A 19662-nucleotide genomic window follows, 5' to 3' on the forward strand; every position below is an offset into this window, starting at 1 on the left:
TGTCCTGGAGGTGACCATTATTAGCACTTCTATATGTTTTCTGTCCAAGGATCACGGAGAAATATCATTCCCGCTAGTTATTGCTCAAGAATTCCTATCTAGAGGAGGGAATGAAGTACAGAGAGGATATATGACTTGTCTGAGATTATGCAGGAAGTCAGTGGCAGGGAAATTCCTTTAAACTGTCACAATACCATGAGCTACTTCCTCTCTTAAAGTCATATTTCTAAAATCCACTGGCTTGAGGATACTCTCAGTCTAACAGGCTGCTATTTGAACACCCCAGAATTGCAGCTGCTACCTCGCAGCAGCAGTTCAATAATTAGTATCATTCCAAGAGTTGTGCTTCTAAGCATCTTTTTTAAAAAAAAATAAGAGGCTATAGGTCCACTGAAGTTATACTTTTCTCAAAACAGCTGTTGTAATCTTGGTGCACTACAGTTTTTCATTTAATTTGCAATGTTTGGTGAAAAGACAGAATTGGCAGGAGAATACTTCACCTTTTTTTGGATCACATTTGCTTTGCAAATGCAAACCAAAAAATAAAATCCCTAGACGAAATGCATCCAAGCTTACTGGAATAACACAGCTGAATCTAAATGTCAGATGTATGTTATAAGGAAATTCCCCTGGGCCTGCGAGATGATATTTAAAATGAATTCTGTAATGTGTCTTTGACTCTGTTTTGTGTGTTGCAACCTGAACAGATCAGACCCCGACGCCAACCCGTTTCTTGAAGAACTGTGAGGAGGTGGGGCTCTTCAATGAACTGGCCAGCTCCTTCGAGCATGAATTCAAGAAAGCCACGGAAGATGATGAGAAAAAGGCAAGAGGCAAAAGGCTACCATTCCCATAAAATCCCAAACGTTCCCATATTGTGGGGGCTGGAAAAGGGGACTCTGCTGCATTGATGAAAGACACATGTTGTAGGATATCAAAACGTTGTCTCGGGTTTGATATGCTCACTTACATGGTACTTAGCTCTTAACTTGTGTGAATTTGGCTGGCCGGCTTTCAGTCTGATGCTGAGTTAGGTTAGATTTTTAAGTTATTGCCATAACTTTTTGTGGCTTGGGTGTGGGGAGAGGAGTTAATAGTCCAAGTATCTGATATAATGCATGTTGGCAAAGATTGTCAGAGGAGTATCGAACCCCTTGTTAACGAGCTTGAATCAAAAATCCCTAGGAGTTCTCTTGATCACTTCAAGACCCTTAGTCTCCAAAGCCACAACGTGAAGACAAGAACGTGTGACGGTAACTCCTTTAACAATGTTTTCCACTCATCAAAGAGGCTACACACTGAGCTTTTGATGGGTATTCCATCGAATTAGTGTGCACGCTAAGGATGCTTCCTGATGGGCTGAGGGTTTTTCCAGCAAGGACCTCCACCATAAGTGAGCAATATCTAGTCTAGAGTTCCACCACCTATCTCCTTGAGCGCATCCATGTGGAGGACAACAGTCCATATAGCAGCAAGTTAAGGGCATTCTTTCCATCCCTTCAAAGACTGAGTAATAGCAGACACACAATGGACAACTGCTTTGGGTTTCTAGACCAGCCTCCAAGCTTGCTAAATGATCTGTGTAAGTGCATACCCATACAATCAGAGCTCATGCTTAGCTCTCCATTCCCTGCCTTTTGTTAGCTGCAGCCCAGAACCTTAATACTATTTGAAGGCAGCTTTTAGTTTGTGGTTTTATATATAAATGGCTGAGCAGCCCACAGTCTAGCCAGTCATTTTATATGTAGGACCACCCATATCCTGTGCTGTGCTCCCTAATAAGCTATAGCTAGGATTCGTAGACTGCTGGATGTGTTTACTTTTTTTTTTTTTTTTTTTTTAAATATGACTGCAGTTAAAATATTTCCGCCATCAGCCAGGAGAATGCAGCAACTCTGAGCTTGGGCTGTTTTCAGGCACAGGGAAAGAATTATTCCTCCTTGAACGGCCCTGCGCGCACACACATCATTGGGCCCAGATGGTTTGTCACTCAGTGAACCTAGCCAGAGCTGCTCAGTGCATTTGTGAGATGCTTTGAACAGTTGGCAAAGTTGAGCCCAGTTGCTGCTGTTTTGTTTTGTCCTGCTGTTCCAAGGGTGGTCTTGACACCGACAGACTAATTAAAACCATTGGCGCAGTGGGGGCTTCCCAGGAGGCATTTTAAGTGGTTCAAACTTTCCTGAACTCTAATTCCTTCTCCTCTGTGACTACCAGTGCAGCATCCCTGCTGAAGGGAGCAAGTAATTTATTACCTTGTTTATTGAAGACAAGGCTGCCGCATAAACCAGCCAGAACAGAGCTGCTGTGTAGCAAGCCTGTTCACCTGGAGAGCTCTCTCGTCAGCAAGAAGTGTGTTAGACACTCATTGCAATACTGTTGTCACTTCTCCCCTTCCTGCAACGTTGCAGCGTCCCGCAATATTAATCTTATTTGTGAATTTGCTTCTGTGCCATTCAGACACGGCCTCTCTTCTCTTCCCGTCTGAAAGGGAGGGAGGAGCTGTTTGAGTTTATTGGCTCAGCTGTCCCCTGCAGTTGCACATAAGAGCTCCTTCTGCTGGTTTTATCAGAGCTGCATAGCCCTAAGAGCTGCGTTCAAGGTGCTAAGGAGCTGTGTACATCTGTAGAGCCACAAATAGAGCAGACACTGCCTTTTAGACAGCTGCAGCATACACAGCAAGGCCTCCACCTTCCCACACCCAGGCAGTCCACCCTTGTTAGACCATCAAACTGCTTATTCCCTCCTGTTGTCCTAATTGGGAGAAGCTAACAAGTTGTTGCTAATCTCTAGTTAAAATGAGGCCCACAGTGCTGTTGAACACTGGTACAGTGGCAAATTGCCAGGTTCGGGCATATGGTTGGGTTTTATTTTAATGGGGCACACGTAGATATTTAATAACTTTCATGAATCTTTGTTTGCTTTTGATAATGGGGCAGTAAAATAATTCTGCCTGATTTTATATAGTGCTTTACTGCTCCACTGTGAACGAAAGTGCCTTCTGTGACTTGCAGGCATTTGGCTTTGTTACCTGTTCTACATTAGAGCTGCTGCCCCTGTTTTACCAAGAATTGAACCTGCGTGAATTCACTGAAGTGCTACAAAGCATGGATCCCGTGCAGCTGGGACTATACTGTTTTCCTTTTTGTTCTGTGTTTGAAAAGGCCCCTAACAGGATGGAAACCTGGTCCCTGACTGGGGTTCCCACAAGCTCCAGTCGCACCAGTCACTGGGTGGAGCTGTGCTTTTGCCCATAAGAATCAGCTGAATGTTTTGCTAGCAGTATGAAATGGTCATCTTAATGCACAGATGTTTTCCCTGTAGAACGCCGGACCCCTGGACATGTCTCTGCCTTCAACCCCAGACATCAAAATAAAGGAAGAAGAGCCAGTTGAAGTGGACTCATCTCCTCCAGACAGCCCTATATCCACTCCACAATCGCCACAAAACCAAGAGAAGGTAGGGGTGCAGTGCGGTTGCCTGCCTCTGTCTCCAGGTGAATGAGCTCTGAAATGGAACATGCTCTTTCTGCTCAGGACCAGTCTTCCACGTTTGGGATCAGGAGGGAATTTTCCCCTATGGTCAGACTGGTGTGGACAAGGTGGGGTGGGGGGGGATGCCTTCCTCTGTAGCAGGGCCTTCTTCCTTGGATCTCTAGTGCATTTTAACAACTCTTTTAACTGTGGGACACAGACAGCCTTCATCCCCCTGCTTTACCTGGGGCAGGTTAGGGTGCTTTTGTGTCTTTGGGCAACGGGCTTTGTAGTTGTACAACAGGTTTGATTGTGGAGTTTCTGGATTAGGTTAGACAGGGACTTGTATGGATAGGGCTGATCCTACTTTGAGCAGGAGGTTGGACTAGATACGACCTCCTTGAGGTCCCTTCCAGCCTGACTTTGCTATGATTCTCTGATTCACTTAACTGCCAAGACTTGAGCTGAGGGTTCTGAAGTTATCCCTCGTGTTTTACCTGGAAGAACTGATTTTCCTTTTAAAACAAGTTGTTTTTAAATAATCATTGTCCTTAAATCTTCACGTCAATCCTAGTCAATGAAAAAGAAAGCTTTTGTCCTTTGCCTCGATGGGCGGCACCCAGTATCCTGGCACTTGGGATCAAGCTGAGAGGTTCATCGAGTGAGAGAGAATTGTTAGAACAGTAAAAGCCATTTTCAGTCTTGACCACTCTGCTCTGGGGTTTTCTCTAGTGGCCCAGAACACCCACCTGTAACAGTGTGGGTGACGACACTTCTAGGTGGATAATTCCTCTTTGAACAAATTCCTACTGGGGTTGGGGCCTGTAGTCCAAAGAGAAGGATTCAGGCTGTATGATTGCTTCAGGGGCCATGGGGTTGAAATTTATGGGTTCTCTTCCCATCAGAGCTGTCATACCACTGTGACTTTGGGCATGTCTCTGCCCCTTTCTGTGCCTCACAAATGTTATAGAGGTTAATCAATCCAATGAGGAAGATGGGTGAAAAGGGCAGGTTAGCATTAGGCTGCAAATGGTACCTGTCCTCACTTTTGTTTTTCTTGATTCTGTACAGGAGATTGCTCCCAAGCCAGTGATAATCTCAACACCTACTCCGACTATCGTGCGCCCAGGGTCGCTTCCGCTCCACTTGGGCTATGACCCACTACACCCTACTTTGCCCTCCCCAACCTCTGTCATCACCCAGGCTCCACCTTCCAACAGACAGCTGGGGTAAGTCAGGAGGAAGCAAGGCTTGGACCAGAGACCTTCCAAAATTGGTGCCACAAGGTCAGCTGCCTGCTCTGTCCTGAGCTGCCTAAACTGGTTGCTCAATGGTCAGAGTATCTGAGCAGCACTCGCTGATGGCCCTGTGGCTCCGTGGTGTTCACAGCTTTGCTGTGAGCTCTGGGGGCTTTTAAATCTTGGCAGAATCACAGAACATAGGAGCTAGCTGTGATCTTGAAATGTGAAAGCAATGCAAGGAGATCCTCCAACCTCTTCTGTGGCAGTGCCTTTGCTGCCTGTAATGGAAGCAGCATGTGATGCTGGTGCTTACATGAATTGTTTTTTATGCAACCCAGTTAAGAGGATGAGCCCTGGATAAAACTTGGTTATGAAAGGGTCTCATCCCTGAAGGGATGTGGGTCCTTCCAAGACAGCGCCTGCTCCTGAAGTAGAAGCTCCTCTATGACCTGTTAGCTGCCTTCAAGATCAGGTTTTGCCTCTGCTTATATTAAGGCAACTTCATGAGTAGCTCCTTTTTCCTCTATAACGGGGGTGCTCAACCCCTGGCCCACGGGCCAGATCCAACTCTGCTAGCTTGTGGCCATTATTTCTTGCAACCCCTGGGGGCACCTTGGTGAATAAATACTCACCAATTCCCTTCTGTGCCCCCGTGATGATCTTATAGGCAGCCACAAGGTCGCCTCTCAACCTTCTCTTGCGGAGGCTGAAAAGGTCCAGTTTCTCTAGTCTCTCCTCGTAGGGCTCGGTCTGCAGGCCCTTAACCATACGAGTGGCCCTTCTCTGGACCCTCTCCAGGTTATCCGCATCCTTCTTGAAGTGCGGTGCCCAGAACTGCACGCAGTACTCCAACTGCGGTCTGACCAGCGCCCGATAGAGGGGAAGTATCACCTCCTTGGACCTATTGGTCATGCATCTGCTGATGCACGATAAAGTGCCATTGGCTTTTCTGATGGCTTTGTCACACTGCCGACTCATGTTCATCTTGGGACTCCAAGATCCCTTTCCACTTCCGTGCCACCCAGCAGGTCCTTTCCTAGGCTGTAGGTGTGCTGGACATTTTTCCTCCCTAGGTGCAGCACTTTGCATTTCTCCTTGTTGAACTGCATTCTGTTGTTTTCTGCCCACTTGTCCAACCTGTCCAGGTCTGCCTGCAGCCGTTCCCTACCTTCCGGCATGTCCACTTCTCCCCATAGCTTTGTGTCATCTGCAAACTTGGTCAGAGTACACTTCACTCCCTCGTCCAAGTCACTGATGAAGACATTGAAGAGTATCGGTCCAAGGACCAAGCCCTGCGGGACCCCACTGCCCACACCCTTCCAGGTCGAGACCGACCCATCCACCACGACTGTCTGGGTGCGACCGTCTAGCCAATTCACCACCCACTGGACTGTGTAGTCATCCAAGTCACAGCCTCTTAACTTGTTCACCAGTATGGGGTGGGATACCGTATCGAAGGCCTTCCTGAAGTCTAAGTATACGACATCCACCCCTCCTCCTGTGTCCAGGCGTTTTGTAATCTGGTCGTAAAAAGAGACTAGATTGGTCAGGCACGGTCTGCCCGCCACAAACCCGTGCTGGTTTCCCTTCAGCATAATTTGCCCTGCCGGGCTCTCACAAATGTGAGCCTTGATAATTTTTTCAAAGACTTTGCCAAGGATGCCTTATAACAATCTAGACTTGAGACCCTAGAGCACTCTGGTGAATTGTGGAATGGTTTCAAGCCTACATATAAAAGGAAGGAGTCTGAATGATCCAGGAAATATATTACAATGGGCCCACAAAAGTGGTATATTTAGCCCTTGCTCTATTCTTTGGTGTCAGGATGCTTTTTCTATGCCACGGTTCTGGCTTTTTTTTCTAATTGCTGCCTTTGGATCTGACTCTTTACATTAGCAAGGCCATTTTTTGGCTGTCTGTTCATTATTTTTTTGGCGCGTGTTCTGTTTTGACCCCTTGGCACCGTCTCTCCAGACTTCCTGATGGAAAGTTTGAGATCCTGTCTCCAGGCACAGAAAGGGTTAAGGGCTTGTCTTTGTGTGTTCAAAGCGTATTGTGTGTGTACTTTCCATAAAGTAGGTCAGGCAAAGGATGGGGGATTGCTCCATTCTGGAACAGAGACCCTGGGTATTGTCCTGTATGGAGGCACGAAGAATCAAAATCAGGATAGAAATAGGCTCTGTTCCCCTTGTGTGCGCCGATTGCAGCTGTTAAAGGAGCACAACAGAATGAGGACTGCCTCCCAGGGCATGAGTGTCAAGTGCAGTCTGTAGAAGGGGCCTCATTACATTCTTAATGTGTGTTGGGAGCCGTTAGTGGGACAGACATGGAGGGTTGGTGGTGACTGAATGCTTAGTCCGCGATTTGTCCAAGCCACCCAACAGGTTTGCAAAGCCTGTTTGCATCAGGAGTGAACGAGAGCTGAACCTTCACGTTCCCTGGGCAGCTTTGAAAATTCCACCCTTGCCGTTCAAGTTACGAACTTGGACGTGGCCCAGGTCCCTCTCCCCGCTCCCCACCCCGCTGACCTTCGCTTCCCATCACTTCTTGTCTTTTATCTTGACTTTGGCTCCAGAGCTCTGTCAGCTCAGTCTGGCTCAGTCAGCCTCATCTCCCACCCACCCCTAGAGCTAGAGAGAGGGGGAAGCAGCCGCTTCTTTTCTCCCCATTTCCCAGATCCTGGCTCAGCCCCAGCCCTTCATTTCCTCTCCTAGCTGTTCTCTGCCTCCATTCTAGCTCCCTGCTGTGTTGTCATGAGCATGGGAGGAATAGGAGAAATCCAGGCCTCTAAGACGGAGCGAAGAGCTCCTTTCCTCTCCCCTCTGAGCAGGTAAGGCAGATACAGCTCTTTCCTCCTCTGCCTTCTTCCCTGTCTCTTTGGTCCAGACCCTGGGGAGTTCATCTGCCTATAAGTTCATCACGGGGGCACAGAAGGGAATTGGTGAGTATTTATTCACCAAGGCGCCCCCGGGGGTTACAAGAAACAATGGCCACAAGCTAGCAGAGAGCAGATTTAGATTGGACTTTAGGAAGAACTTCTTCACAGTTAGAGTGACCAAGGTCTGGAACGGGCTCCCAAGGGAGGTGGTGCTCTCCCCTACCCTGGGGGTCTTCAAGAGGAGGTTAGATGAGTATCTAGCTGGGGTCATCTAGACCCAGCACTCTTTCCTGCTTATGCAGGGGGTCGGACTCGATGATCTGTTGAGGTCCCTTCCGACCCTAACATCTATGAATCTGTGAGTTTTAGGGAGAAGAGAGGACATCACAGCAGGATCTCCCTGTTGGATGGTGGTGTGATATGACACCAAGGACATGCCATCTTGGTTCCTTATTCGGCCTTACGTGAGGAAGCTGTGTGAGCTGTGTTCTTCTGCAGAACCATCTTCTGTAGGGGAAAAAGCTCTTGGCTTTTTTAATTTATAAACAGGCTTTGTGTCGTTCACCCCTTTGAGGTGGGTGGTGCTGTGTGCGTTCTTCAAGCCTCTGTTTCAGGCCTTCTGCAGACACAGCGGCCAGCCCCCATCACTGGTTAGAAATGTTTGACAGGAAAGTTGCGTTCCTGCAAGAACTCCTCTGACATGGAGGCTGCATCACCGCATCTGGCTGGGCAGGAGCTTGCCACAGCAGCGGGGTTCGTGCATATACCCCAGCTTGCCTTGTGCCAGTAGAGGATACCAGAATGACAGCCAGACATGATGGACTAGCTCAGTGGTGCTTAACCCCTGGTCTGCATGCCAGATCCAGCCTGCAGCCCCGTGTCATTTAGCCCTTGGGGCTCCCCACAGGTCCAGAAATTTGACAACAAGAGAGTGGTGCCACTGCTCCTCCACCACAAACTTTTCAGATTCCTGGAGAGTCCCTGGCCCTGCCTGTTGGATCTGGCACGCCATCCCAGGGGCAAGGGCAGTGCCAGACCTACAGGGACCAAGCCGGATGGGAGGTGGGGCTGGGCCAGGCCCCTGGGGACCAATGCTGGCTTGCAAGACTGGGAGGTGGCAGAGCTGGGCCCAAGGTGCACAGGGCCCAGTCTGACCTGTGGACTGGCTCCACCCCACTATTCTGGCCCAAAGGGCCAAAAGATTAAGCACCACTGGACTAGCCTACCCCCCCGCGACCTTTTCAGGTGCCACTGGGCTTGTCTACACGTTCATTGCATCATGAAGTACTAGCGCAGTATGTACAGTTACTACACAGTAGTGCCAATACATGGTTATTTTGTAACGCTCGCTGTGCTTTAGCCTAATAACACTTCTCAGTAACCTATTAGCATGGTTTTTGGCTGCCATGCTACTGCGCAGTGTTATTAGGCTAATGCGCAGTAAGCATCTTGTGTAGACGCACCCTCTGAGAAGTTCGTTGCTGCCCTGAAGGAGGTGAATAACACTTCAGGGGTTTTGTTTGCCTGGCTGTGTGCTTCGGAGCAGAGCTGCTGTTTGCCCTAGCACAAGAGAAGCTCAGGTTGGTTTTCTGCTCCTCAGGCAGGGAGCCCAGTGTGCACTGTTTCCTTCCCCACCCACCTTAGGGGCATCTTGTTTCTCTGCTTTAAGTGTGTTATGCTTTTAGGCAAGCCAGGCCAGCATCTGGCATTGAAGAGTTAAATGCATCTCCTGCTGGCACCACGGTTGTCATCCCGTGTTGCCTGGGATGGTTGTCTGTGTTAGCTAATGTGTCAAGTCTGGTGTAGACAGGGCTGCGTATGCTTGAATTGTGCTAAACTACGCTGGCAAGGTTCTTTGGGTAGATGTGATATCTTTTATTAGACTAACTGAGTAGTTGGAAAAAAAATCCTCCCCTCTCCTCCCCTCCTTTTCTGCCCTTTGTCTTCCTAATTTCTAGCTATTTACTTTTTCACAGACAGCCTCTTTTCTACCTTGGAAATCTACTACTGGAAAGTCTCCCTTACTCACCTTTGGCTTCCCACCCCCTCATTTTCCCCTCTGCCTTCCCTGCTCTACCTTTTTGTTTTCCTATTTTCTACCTATTTACATTCTCACTGACATCCTGTCACACACTTAGCTTCTTGCATTCCATGGAGTCTCAGAACAGCAGACTTCCTATGCCTGAAGAAGGGTGATTGCGCCCAAAAGCTTGTAAAGAACTTTTTTCCAACTACTCAGTTGGTCTAATAAAAGATATCACATCTACCCAAAGAACCTTCCCTGCCTATGTCCTTAGACCAACACGGCTACAACCAGAAACAAACTGCTGTACACCGACCCATTTAGCAAACATAGCTGGCAAGATAAACCTACAGATCTCAAATGGGAATTCATAATATTAAAACATACTGACGTGCTATGGGTGTCTTGCATTCTTTGCAACAGAAGAATTGCTGTACTATTTTTGTATAGTCAAAAATCGAGTGAAAACTAGGATATATTCCAAGGGGTGCCTTGAGTGTGAAAAGGTAGAGAACCACTGTTAGAGGCACCAAGCTGTGCCTATGCTAACTACTGAAATGTGCAAATTAATCCAGGCTTCTTAACATTTGTGAACATCACATGTGATGTGAACCAGCTTAGAACTGACCTGTATCTTGGTGGGCTCAGGCAGGGTCTCTAGCCAGTGTCGTGACTGTACCGTATAAACTTGAATTAACATATGAGCACTCAACTTCTGTTTCTCCAGGTCGCCCACAGGCTCCCTCCCACTCGTCATGCATCTCGCGAATGGACAGACGATGCCCGTCCTGCCTGGCCCTCCCGTACAGATGCCTTCTGTTATATCGGTGAGAGTGGTTTCCAGTACAGCAAAGGAGGGGACAGCTTTTTCTCCTGCCAAACATACGTGGGCGCTATCATTTGCAAAATTAAAATCCATCTACCCCTCTGTGAGAGAGAAGCCTGGAGTAGAAGAGGAAGCGGGGGCTGGGGCTGGCAAGGTAGTCCTCACATGGCAGTGATGCCAGAGGACAGTGAGGCTGGAAAAAACAAAGCCTTGTCTGGACAGATGGCTCAGGGCTGGGGATGGTAGGATTCCTGATTAGCTGGTCCATTTGGAACAGAGGACCTGAATCGAAACCGTTCGAGCTTGCAAAGAACATGTTGGTCTTTGCAGGCCAGGAAAGCTGCCCTGGCTTCGGCAGTTTGCTAAATGACAATTCGCAGCTAGCGCTGCAGGGTTTGCTTCTGCATGTGGAGGGCTGCTTTTTTATGGTACAAAATTCACAAACCAAATATGCTAGGGGCAGCTTGTCTGTCCTTGGATTGGTTCAGTTACTGCCTGTGCAAACAGTGCATGTTGTGTGCCTCCCCACATGCTCACCTCCAAGCCTGAACAGCTGATGGGCCATAAGTTCAACAATTGGATATCTCTGGCTCTTGGCATTCTTGAAATCTAACTCGGGTTCCTGTTTCTGTAGCATATCTCATGAAAGTGAACTAGATCTTCATTCTCCCATTGTAGGAGAGATAGATAAATATACCTGTTTGCTAGATGGAGTAGCTAGGACTTACCCACTGTGTTTCACCAAGTCTTTGTAGGCCTGGGCATACAACCTTAGTGTCCTAGTTCTCATATTCTCTCTACAAACCATCAGCATTTAGATGCTGTTAGATCAAGACTTTCTGGGTATGGGGGTATCAGGGAACCTTTGAAATTACTTGCTATAATGAATGCTTCACTTTCTGTCTCAGGCTACTGGTTGGCTTTGCTGTGCTTTCTTAAACAGCTGTTGTGGCCAGCAGAGATGTGACTGCCTGCCTTGCAGTGACTTATATGTTATGTCATGCCGTGTGTTTGACAAACTTTATGGCAGGGCTTTGTCAAGGCATTTGTATGGAACTGCCTCGTGAAGACTCTTCTGGTAGCAGCAACTCAACTTCCAAAAACATGTTCTCTCTTCTCCACATGTAGCTGGCTCGGCCAATGTCCATGGTTCCCAACATTCCTGGTATTCCTGGTCCACCCATCAACACCAGCGGCTCCATTTCACCATCGGGACTTCCAATGCACTCAGAGGCTAAAATGGTAAGTTGCATAAGAAGGAAAGCTTTGACCTGCACCTGTTCCATGGAGCAGTTGTCAGATCCTTCACCCATTTCCACTCTCCTCAAAATGGTTGTGGTGGAATCTTTGTGCCCGTCGCCTTATCACCCTGCTAAGAGATTCCAAAAACTTTTGAACAGAAGGCCAGCCTAGAGCAGTGAGCTTAGACTGTTCCCTGCCCCAGAATCCTTTGCAACAATTGGAGTGTCAGTACGAGTACCGAGAGCAGGTGTTATGAATATGCAAAGGAATAGTAGGTTGCTGTTCACTGCCAAGCTGTTCAGCACTGCAGGTCTGGCATATGGACCATACATACCATTGTCGAGACAAAGATTCCCAACCTCCATCCTAAATATGGGACACATCATAAAGCGCTAGATTTCATTTCCAGCGTAACAGATGGGGTGGAGGTGGGCACAAGAAGGGGAAAGCCAAGAGAGGAGATGCTGTGCTCCGCCAGTTGGGCTAGGAGGCCTGGTAATAGTGTTCAGCAGTAAGCTCTGCTAATTATAGGCTTATGAAGGAGTCTCCTCCTTCCCTGGTCTTACCAGAGTAGATCATCTTGAATGCAAGGAGCACACAGGAAAAGGCAGAAAGAGTCGAGCTGTGTACAGACAGATCTTCCACAGTATTCTGAGGATGCTGCTGTCCAGTGCCGGAGTGACTTGGATCTCATAGCAGCCTTGACTAGCATTCCACACTAGTTAGGCTAGAACCCATGGTGGGCTAAGTGGTCTGTTAAGGATGTGTGAGAGTGACTGTATGTGAAGGAGAGGGGCCTGTAAACCCCTTAAAATCGTTCCCAGTTCTTCCATACATCTCAGCCATAACCTGACTCATTTCATGTTAGAGAGAAGTGGTCATAGTTTGGGCCATGGTCTTTCTGCAGAGCCTGCCATCTGAGCACCTGATTAGTACCAGCCACTGTAGCAATTTTGTGGTGTGGACACCACAGGCCTGGAGTGAGAACTTCCCTCTAAATTCACAGGAGCCAGATAGTAACAACTTTCAGCTGGGTTTGAATCAAGCCCTTAGACTGTGAGGAACATGTCCTCTTCAGGCCCACCTGCCTCCAGTGACTGGAGAAGGCTGATTAAAAGCATTACCTGTGCAGAACGCAGGGGATTGAACCCAGGTGACTCCTGTTTTCTTCTTTCACAGAGGCTGAAGGCCAGCCTGACGCACCAGGCTTCTTCCTCGTTGAATGGAAGCAGCATGGTGGTGGGATCGGCAAGCACAATGGTGACCTCCCGCCCAGAGCAGAGTCAGATCCTTGTGCAGCACCCTGATGCTCCTTCTCCGGCCCAGCCCCAGGTCAGTGGTGGAGGAATGAGGACTGTTCTAGGACAGGTCCTCTCTTGCGGAAGGAGAGGAGCAATCTCTTGAACTCTGCTTAGACCTCTATGCTTCCCACCAGGGCTGGATTCTCTTGTTATCCCAGTCAGACAATGCAGCTTTAAAAATGTAGGTACCAGGCACATTTCCTTGACAAGGTCTGGAGCATGGAAAGAGTGTTTTTAGCTATCTTTTCCCTGTTCAATTACGAGGGTTAAACACTCCCTTCTCAGGCAATCAACTCCACTTGCTCCTGCCAGCTAACCAAATGCCAGCCTTCCATCAGAAGCACCACCTGCTCCGTCAGTTAGACAGCCTTCCAAAAGTTTAATATCCATATGCTGCCTGACAGTGAGTAGCGAAGTGTAACTGTGCTTCCAGACTGTGGCCGTGTAATTATAGAGCCTGGGCAGCAAAGCCGACAGCGCAGAGTCTGTGGGACAATTTGCCCTTGTTGGTTTTGCCTTTGTTCCCTCAGAACAAAACAGGAGACCACAGCACTAGAAAATGCTGCTTAGCTAGGTGCCTCTCTAGGCTCCCGGGCAAGTCGATCCAAATTAACTTAGCAAGTGGATCACTTAAACTGCTGCGTTTCACTCCTGTCATGACCATTCTTGATCAGAACTGACACAACAGTAATTTGATTCAGTTTTGGAAGTGAATTAAAGTCACTTTAATTGTAAATGAGTTGCCCACATGCAGTTTTAATGCAGTTTTAGCTAAGCACTTTGGATTCGCACCTTTAGTTAGTTCACAGGGCCTCCCCTGCGGTCATACCCTGAATTTTTAACGTGTTTGGAGAGCACAGCTGAAGACCAATCATGTCCTAAAGGCTCACAAGGGGAGATGCACAGTAGCCTGTAGAGATTCCTGTTGGGAAAGATGGCTCTGGGTAGCTAAGCTGCCTTTCTGCACTGCAGCTTAGGTAGATTCTAAGAGGATCAAGCACAAAAGTGCTGCTTTACTCTTTGATGAGGGCAGATGCTACGGGGCGAATTCTAGTGCATTGGGATTTAGACTGCAGTGAGTGGATTCAGTCCACTGTAAGAAATACCAGCTACTCCCTTCCTTTCACCCAGTACAGTGGCAACCTCCATCCAAGTGATGTGTCTGTTATAAATATTTAAGTTATCATCACGCCAAGATTGGGCCCTGAACCAAGACCACCTTGTGCTTTTAACATGCATTGTTTGTTCTGTGACAACTCTCTGTGCCCCGGAACAAAGATGGTGATCGGAACAGGGTCCACACCTGTGAATCAGGAAAGCTGAGCGTCAAACTCCCTTCCTCCTTGGACAAGACGCTTGCTTTCTCAGCTTCGTTTTTCTCCTCTAGTTAAGGCTTGACAGACCTATTCAGCACCAACTCATTGGTGTCTGAAGTGCCTCAAGTTGTCTAGAAAATCCAAATGGTGTTTAGCTTCAGAATCTACACCTGAGAGTGCCTGTGCTCTGCATATATCCAGCAATTGGAATTTACTCTTATTACAGGCTTCTGGCCTTGGTAAAATCAATGTGACCAACTGCTTGATTTCATCACGTGTAGGTAGACTGTTGCTTCAGTAATTCTCTTCCTTCCCCCGCCTCTCACCCCAGGTCTCCCCTGCTCAGCCCACCCCCAGCACTGGGGGCCGGCGGAGACGCACAATGGACGAGGACCCAGACGAGCGCAGGCAGCGTTTCCTAGAGCGGAACCGTGCTGCGGCTTCCCGTTGCCGTCAGAAACGCAAGCTGTGGGTGTCTTCCCTAGAGAAGAAAGCAGAGGAGCTCACAACACAGAACATCCAGCTGAGCGTGAGTATGTAACTGGGGAGCCTGGCATGCCTCCAGGCCAGCCTGGCTGCACCACAAGCTCCAGGATGCCATTTCAAGAGGAGACCAGAGGTCTCGCACACTTGAGCATTGTTCCTTGAAAAACCAGACTCTGGCTAGAAGAATTGGAGGGTGTTTCTGTAGCCTGTTTAATTTTTCTGTGTTTGATTCACAAGGATTTGTATGGATTTTTCCAGCAATGGAATAATACTTATAAAAGAACAAGTCCTGAATAAGCCAAAGGTATCAGAAAAGAGGTGTTATTCCAGTGTATCAGACTTCCACCCCCTCGCTCTCACGCAGTAAATAACAGCCCCTTGCCCAGCATTAATGTCTGGGTCTTGTCCTGAATGAGGTATAAGATAAAGGAGAACTGGGTATTGCTGCTTCTTGTTTTCCTCCCCTTGCATGGAAAACCCTGCCAAGGCTGCTCCCTAGAGCATTCAGTAGCTCCATCCTACATCTTGAATGTAGATTTAAGAACAGGATCAAGGCCCTGGGGAGCAGCTGTGTTTGCAGCCTTGAAAACTCTCCCAGCCTGAAGGAGAACTTTCAGCTGGTATTGAGTAAGTATAACCAACCCCAGCTGTATCCCCTTTTATCTGGGCCTGGTACCACAGGTGAGCAAGGAAGAGGGGCAGCTATGGCTTGTGGCAGTGCAGCATCCCCCTCCTCTGCCGTGCCCACCAGAAGAATGACACATTGAAGACTACAGACCAACGAGAATATTTCCACTCCTGTCACAATTAGTCCACTTGTTAATATTCTTAACAGAATGGCTAAGCTTTGAAAGGGACATGAAGATTGAACTTATGCCTACTCTGGGCCTTCTCTCCTGTTGGGTTTCAGTGACTGCTGCAGTGTTTTTTTAATAATCCAGTGTATGTTCATTTTTTATTCTCTTCAGGTGATAATTATAGCTAATTTGGGAGCTCAGGTGACTGGGTTTTCTGGATAGGGGAATCCGTTTTACACACTCCTCAAACTTCACTCAAAGCCATTGCCCTTCCTTCTCCCCACCCTTGAAATAGTTAAGGTTAAAAATTCAGTTAATGGCAGTATTGACTTTGGAAGCTTTTGAAAACAGGAGCATTTTTTCCCTTGGAGTCGAGAGAGGATAATGTAGTTATGAAGTGGAGTTGAAATGGACGGGTGAAGTGAGTTCTGAAAGGGAGAACGGCACAGTGGTTAGGGAGGTGGCTTAAGGGACCAGAGTTTAGTTCCTTGTCTTCTGTCAGACTTCCCTTGTGGCCTTGGCCATGCTATCTAAATCTCTCTGTCTCAGTTCCCTGTCTACAAAGCGGAGGTGATGATGAGGTCCCATAGATGACTAAAGGTCCAACTAGTCTCCAGTCACATACATAACCAACTACTTCACGTGTTTAAGAGTGGATGTAGTATTCTGCACAGCTTAGCACAAGTCATGTTGTTAATGTAGCCCGTGACTGGGTAAGGGTTGGATGCCACAGACATGGTTTTCATGACTGCTCACATCTAGATGCATCCTGGATGGCCATCTTGAGAGAATGCCCTTTGATATACTTGAGAGGCGTCGGTTGACTTTTACCTCTCCATCAGGATGTGGGCATGAAGTCTACTCTGTCCAAGTTTGCGGATGATACTAAATTGTGGGGGGAAGTGAACACTCAGGAGGGTAGGGAACGATTGCAGGCAGACCTGGACAGGTGGGATAAGTGGACAGTACGCAATAGGATGCAGTACAACAAGGACAAATGCAGAGTGCTGCACCTAGGGTGTAAAAATATCCAGCACACCTACTGGCTGGGGAATGACCCTCTCAGCATCACAGAAGCGGAAAGGGATCACAGAGTCATAGCAGACTCCAAGATGAACATGAGTCATCAGTGTGACAAAATTATCAGCAAAGCTGACCGCACATTATCGTGCATCAGCAGATGCATGACAGATGGATCCAAAGAGTTGATACTTCCCCTCTATGCGGCATTGGTCAGACCACAGTTGGAGTACTGCGTCCAGTTCTGGGCGCCGTACTTTAAGAAGGATGTGGATAACCTCGAGAGGGTCCAGAGGAGAGCCACTCATATGGTTAGGGGTTTACAGGCCAAGCCCTATGAGGAGAGACTAAGAGACCTGGACCTCTTCAGCCTCCGCAAGAGAAGGCTGAGAGGTGATCTTGTGGCAGCTTACAAATTCATTAGGGGGGCGCAGCAAGGAACCGGAGATGCTCTGTTCACCAGGGCACCTCTAGGGGTAACAAGGAGCAATGGTCACAAACTGCCAGAGAGCAGATTTAGGCTGGACATCAGGAAAAACTTCTTCACTGTAAGGGTGACCAAAACTTGGAGTGGGCTTCCAAGAGCGTTGGTGCTCTCCTCTACCTTGGGGGTCTTTAAGAGAAGGCTGGATAGGCATCTAGCTGGGGTCATCTGACCCCAGCACTTTTTCCTGCCCAGGGCAGGGGGTTGGACTCCATGATCTGTTGAGGTCCCTTCCGACCCTGGCATCTATGAACCTGAATCGGGCTCAAACAAAGTAGTGCGTTCTGTTCTCTGCTTGGTGGCAGGTATGGCAGTGTGCACATACTTACATCTAGAACCAGGAGGCAGACCTTTGTGTCTTCTAACCAGCAGCTCCCCAGAACCTGCCTATGAAGGTATAGTTTGTAGTAATCCAGATCTTGGTGGTGATGTGCTGCGAGCTGTAGATTCATATCCTGCCATTGCTGAGGGATGCTGTTGTGAACCCACATAACCCATAGAAATGTGTCCTTCTCCTCAGAATGAAGTTACACTACTGAGGAATGAAGTTGCTCAACTTAAACAGCTGCTGTTGGCTCACAAGGACTGCCCAGTCACTGCACTACAGAAGAAAACACAGGGGTATCTGGGTGAGTGGAGACTTTGGCTGGGCCCTTTTTCGGCGTGGTTCTAAATAAAAGATTTGTGTAGCCTTAGTGTTGATGAAGGATACGAGATGCAGAGCCATGTGGCCAGGCGTCTTCCCTTCACCGCATGGACTGTGACAGTGGAGGGATCTCCCAGCGTGATGTATCCTGGTCTCAGAGAGATCCACTTGGAAGTGGGAAGAGGGGAGTTGAGGGGTCTCAGTTTTTCTGCCGACCCTGCCAAAAAAGAGGCCAATTAGTGCTAATTTCCATAGCAGTTTTACTGATGGGGGGCTTAATGTCCACAAGAAACTGGACTTGCAATAGGAACCATATAGCCAGATGGTTGATTTCTGGTACTTCGGACCTGGCAGTGCAGACCAGTTGATCAAACCCCGCAATATCTGTGCCTAGACAGAACCAAAGAAGTTTATCTTTCCTTGGTATCTCTCTGCAGGATGAAGTGTTCTGTGTACACACAGAGCGCAGACTCTTGTCTCTCCCCTGAGTCTGGCTCTGTTCCTCCACCCTCTCCCAGGCTGCCTGCCAAAACACTTGGTTTTCTCTTTGCCTGCTCAGTGCAGAGTTCGCTGGCAGTCAAAGTCCAGACTACATACGTGACATCACAAGGCTTCATATCAGCCTTCCTTGCAATTCACATCCAATTACCTTCCTTTTACAAGCAAGATTTTTTTTTTCTTATTAGTATTAAACTTCCTCCTTCACAGTAATCAACTTGGGATCTGAAAAACCCTAGTCTCAGTTCTCTGCCCATTAAGTCAGCCCTGGCAATAAAGATTCTGTGCTTGGGAATTTGTCTGACGGCCTTTGGATGGTGCTCAAGGCAGAATGGGCCTTGGCTGTCTATCCATCAGCGAGCAGTGTCTGCTTTTACAGAGCTAACATGAGCTAGAGACTTGTTTGGATGGAGAAAATAAGATGGAAGGTGCACCGAGCATATAGGAGAAGTAAGAAGGAGCCATTTTTCCACAGCCACGTGTCTGACGGCCACCCCATTTTGAGTCTCCAAAGCACTCTGCTCCTATGAACATGTGCCTTCCAGGGCCTGGCATAGCCAGTTTATTTTCACTCGTTACAGTGACTCATAGCTTGAGTTATGTGGTCGTGAAAATCCTCCCTATCCCTCAGGCCTTGCAGACAGGTGTTGTCTCTGTGTATAATGCAGAGAGGCGACATGATTTTTCCTGTTAACTTCCAAAGTTTACAGTTCCTATTATTATTCCTCACAGTCGGTCTGCTCCAATAATAGGAATTCATCGCACATCTGAATAATAAAAATGATATTCACACCTCCCTCCCCTCCCCCCTCCTCCCTGGCTGCTTTTTTATTATTGAGATTTGTGACTAAGCAGGTCCTTAAACAAAAATGCCAGATTCCCTCGCTGGAATTACAGCTGCCTTATGTACAGTTGGGTTGTTTTATTTGTAATACCTTGTAAATCTCCTTTTTGGGATGCCAAACTATTACATGGCTCGGCTCGACCCTACCTCCCACCCCCAAGCCACTTTTAAAATCTGCTGTGCTAGCTGCATCTTTCAATATGTTTGCAAAGTCCTAGCCAATGCCTCACTGATGAGAGGTAAAAGTTATTTGGGGAAGGGGGGAAACAGAGCAGTATGAAAGTGCCCAGAGGAAATCTGAACCCTAAAATACACTCAGCTGTGCACAATGAGACTATAAATTCTTCCCCAGATTTTTCTGGTGACAGCAGGCTATAGCCTTTGGTGTGTAAAAAGTATCCACCTCAGGCTGTTACACGCTGCTTCAGAGAAAGGTGACCGTATCTTTGCTGTAATCCATCTTTCCCAGCTGTGCAGGAGAGAGTTTCTGTGTCCTTGGTAGATAATGAGCTTCTGCCCCCAAAGAATTCAGTTTGATCACCCTGTCTTTATTGTGTGTCTAGATTCCCACCTGCAAACAGACCCCTGCA

General features: G+C 47.9%; 1 protein-coding gene across 3 annotated transcripts in view; it reads left to right on the top strand.

The window, feature by feature from the left end:
- The window catches only part of LOC102560267 (cyclic AMP-dependent transcription factor ATF-7), an 87318-nt gene that overhangs the window by 56897 nt on the left and 10759 nt on the right, over positions 1 to 19662 (top strand). For all 3 annotated transcript variants that reach the window (XM_014609633.3, XM_006273357.4, XM_019484427.2), the window contains 8 exons: positions 708 to 826; positions 3322 to 3456; positions 4542 to 4699; positions 10340 to 10439; positions 11567 to 11680; positions 12860 to 13012; positions 14629 to 14826; positions 17605 to 17713. In XM_014609633.3, coding sequence (XP_014465119.1) covers positions 708 to 826; positions 3322 to 3456; positions 4542 to 4699; positions 10340 to 10439; positions 11567 to 11680; positions 12860 to 13012; positions 14629 to 14826; positions 17605 to 17713 — 1086 coding nt within the window. The remainder of the gene's footprint in view (positions 1 to 707; positions 827 to 3321; positions 3457 to 4541; positions 4700 to 10339; positions 10440 to 11566; positions 11681 to 12859; positions 13013 to 14628; positions 14827 to 17604; positions 17714 to 19662) is intronic.

This window comes from Alligator mississippiensis, chromosome 15 (genome assembly GCF_030867095.1).
Source record: "Alligator mississippiensis isolate rAllMis1 chromosome 15, rAllMis1, whole genome shotgun sequence".
Classification (NCBI taxonomy): Eukaryota; Metazoa; Chordata; order Crocodylia; family Alligatoridae; genus Alligator; species Alligator mississippiensis.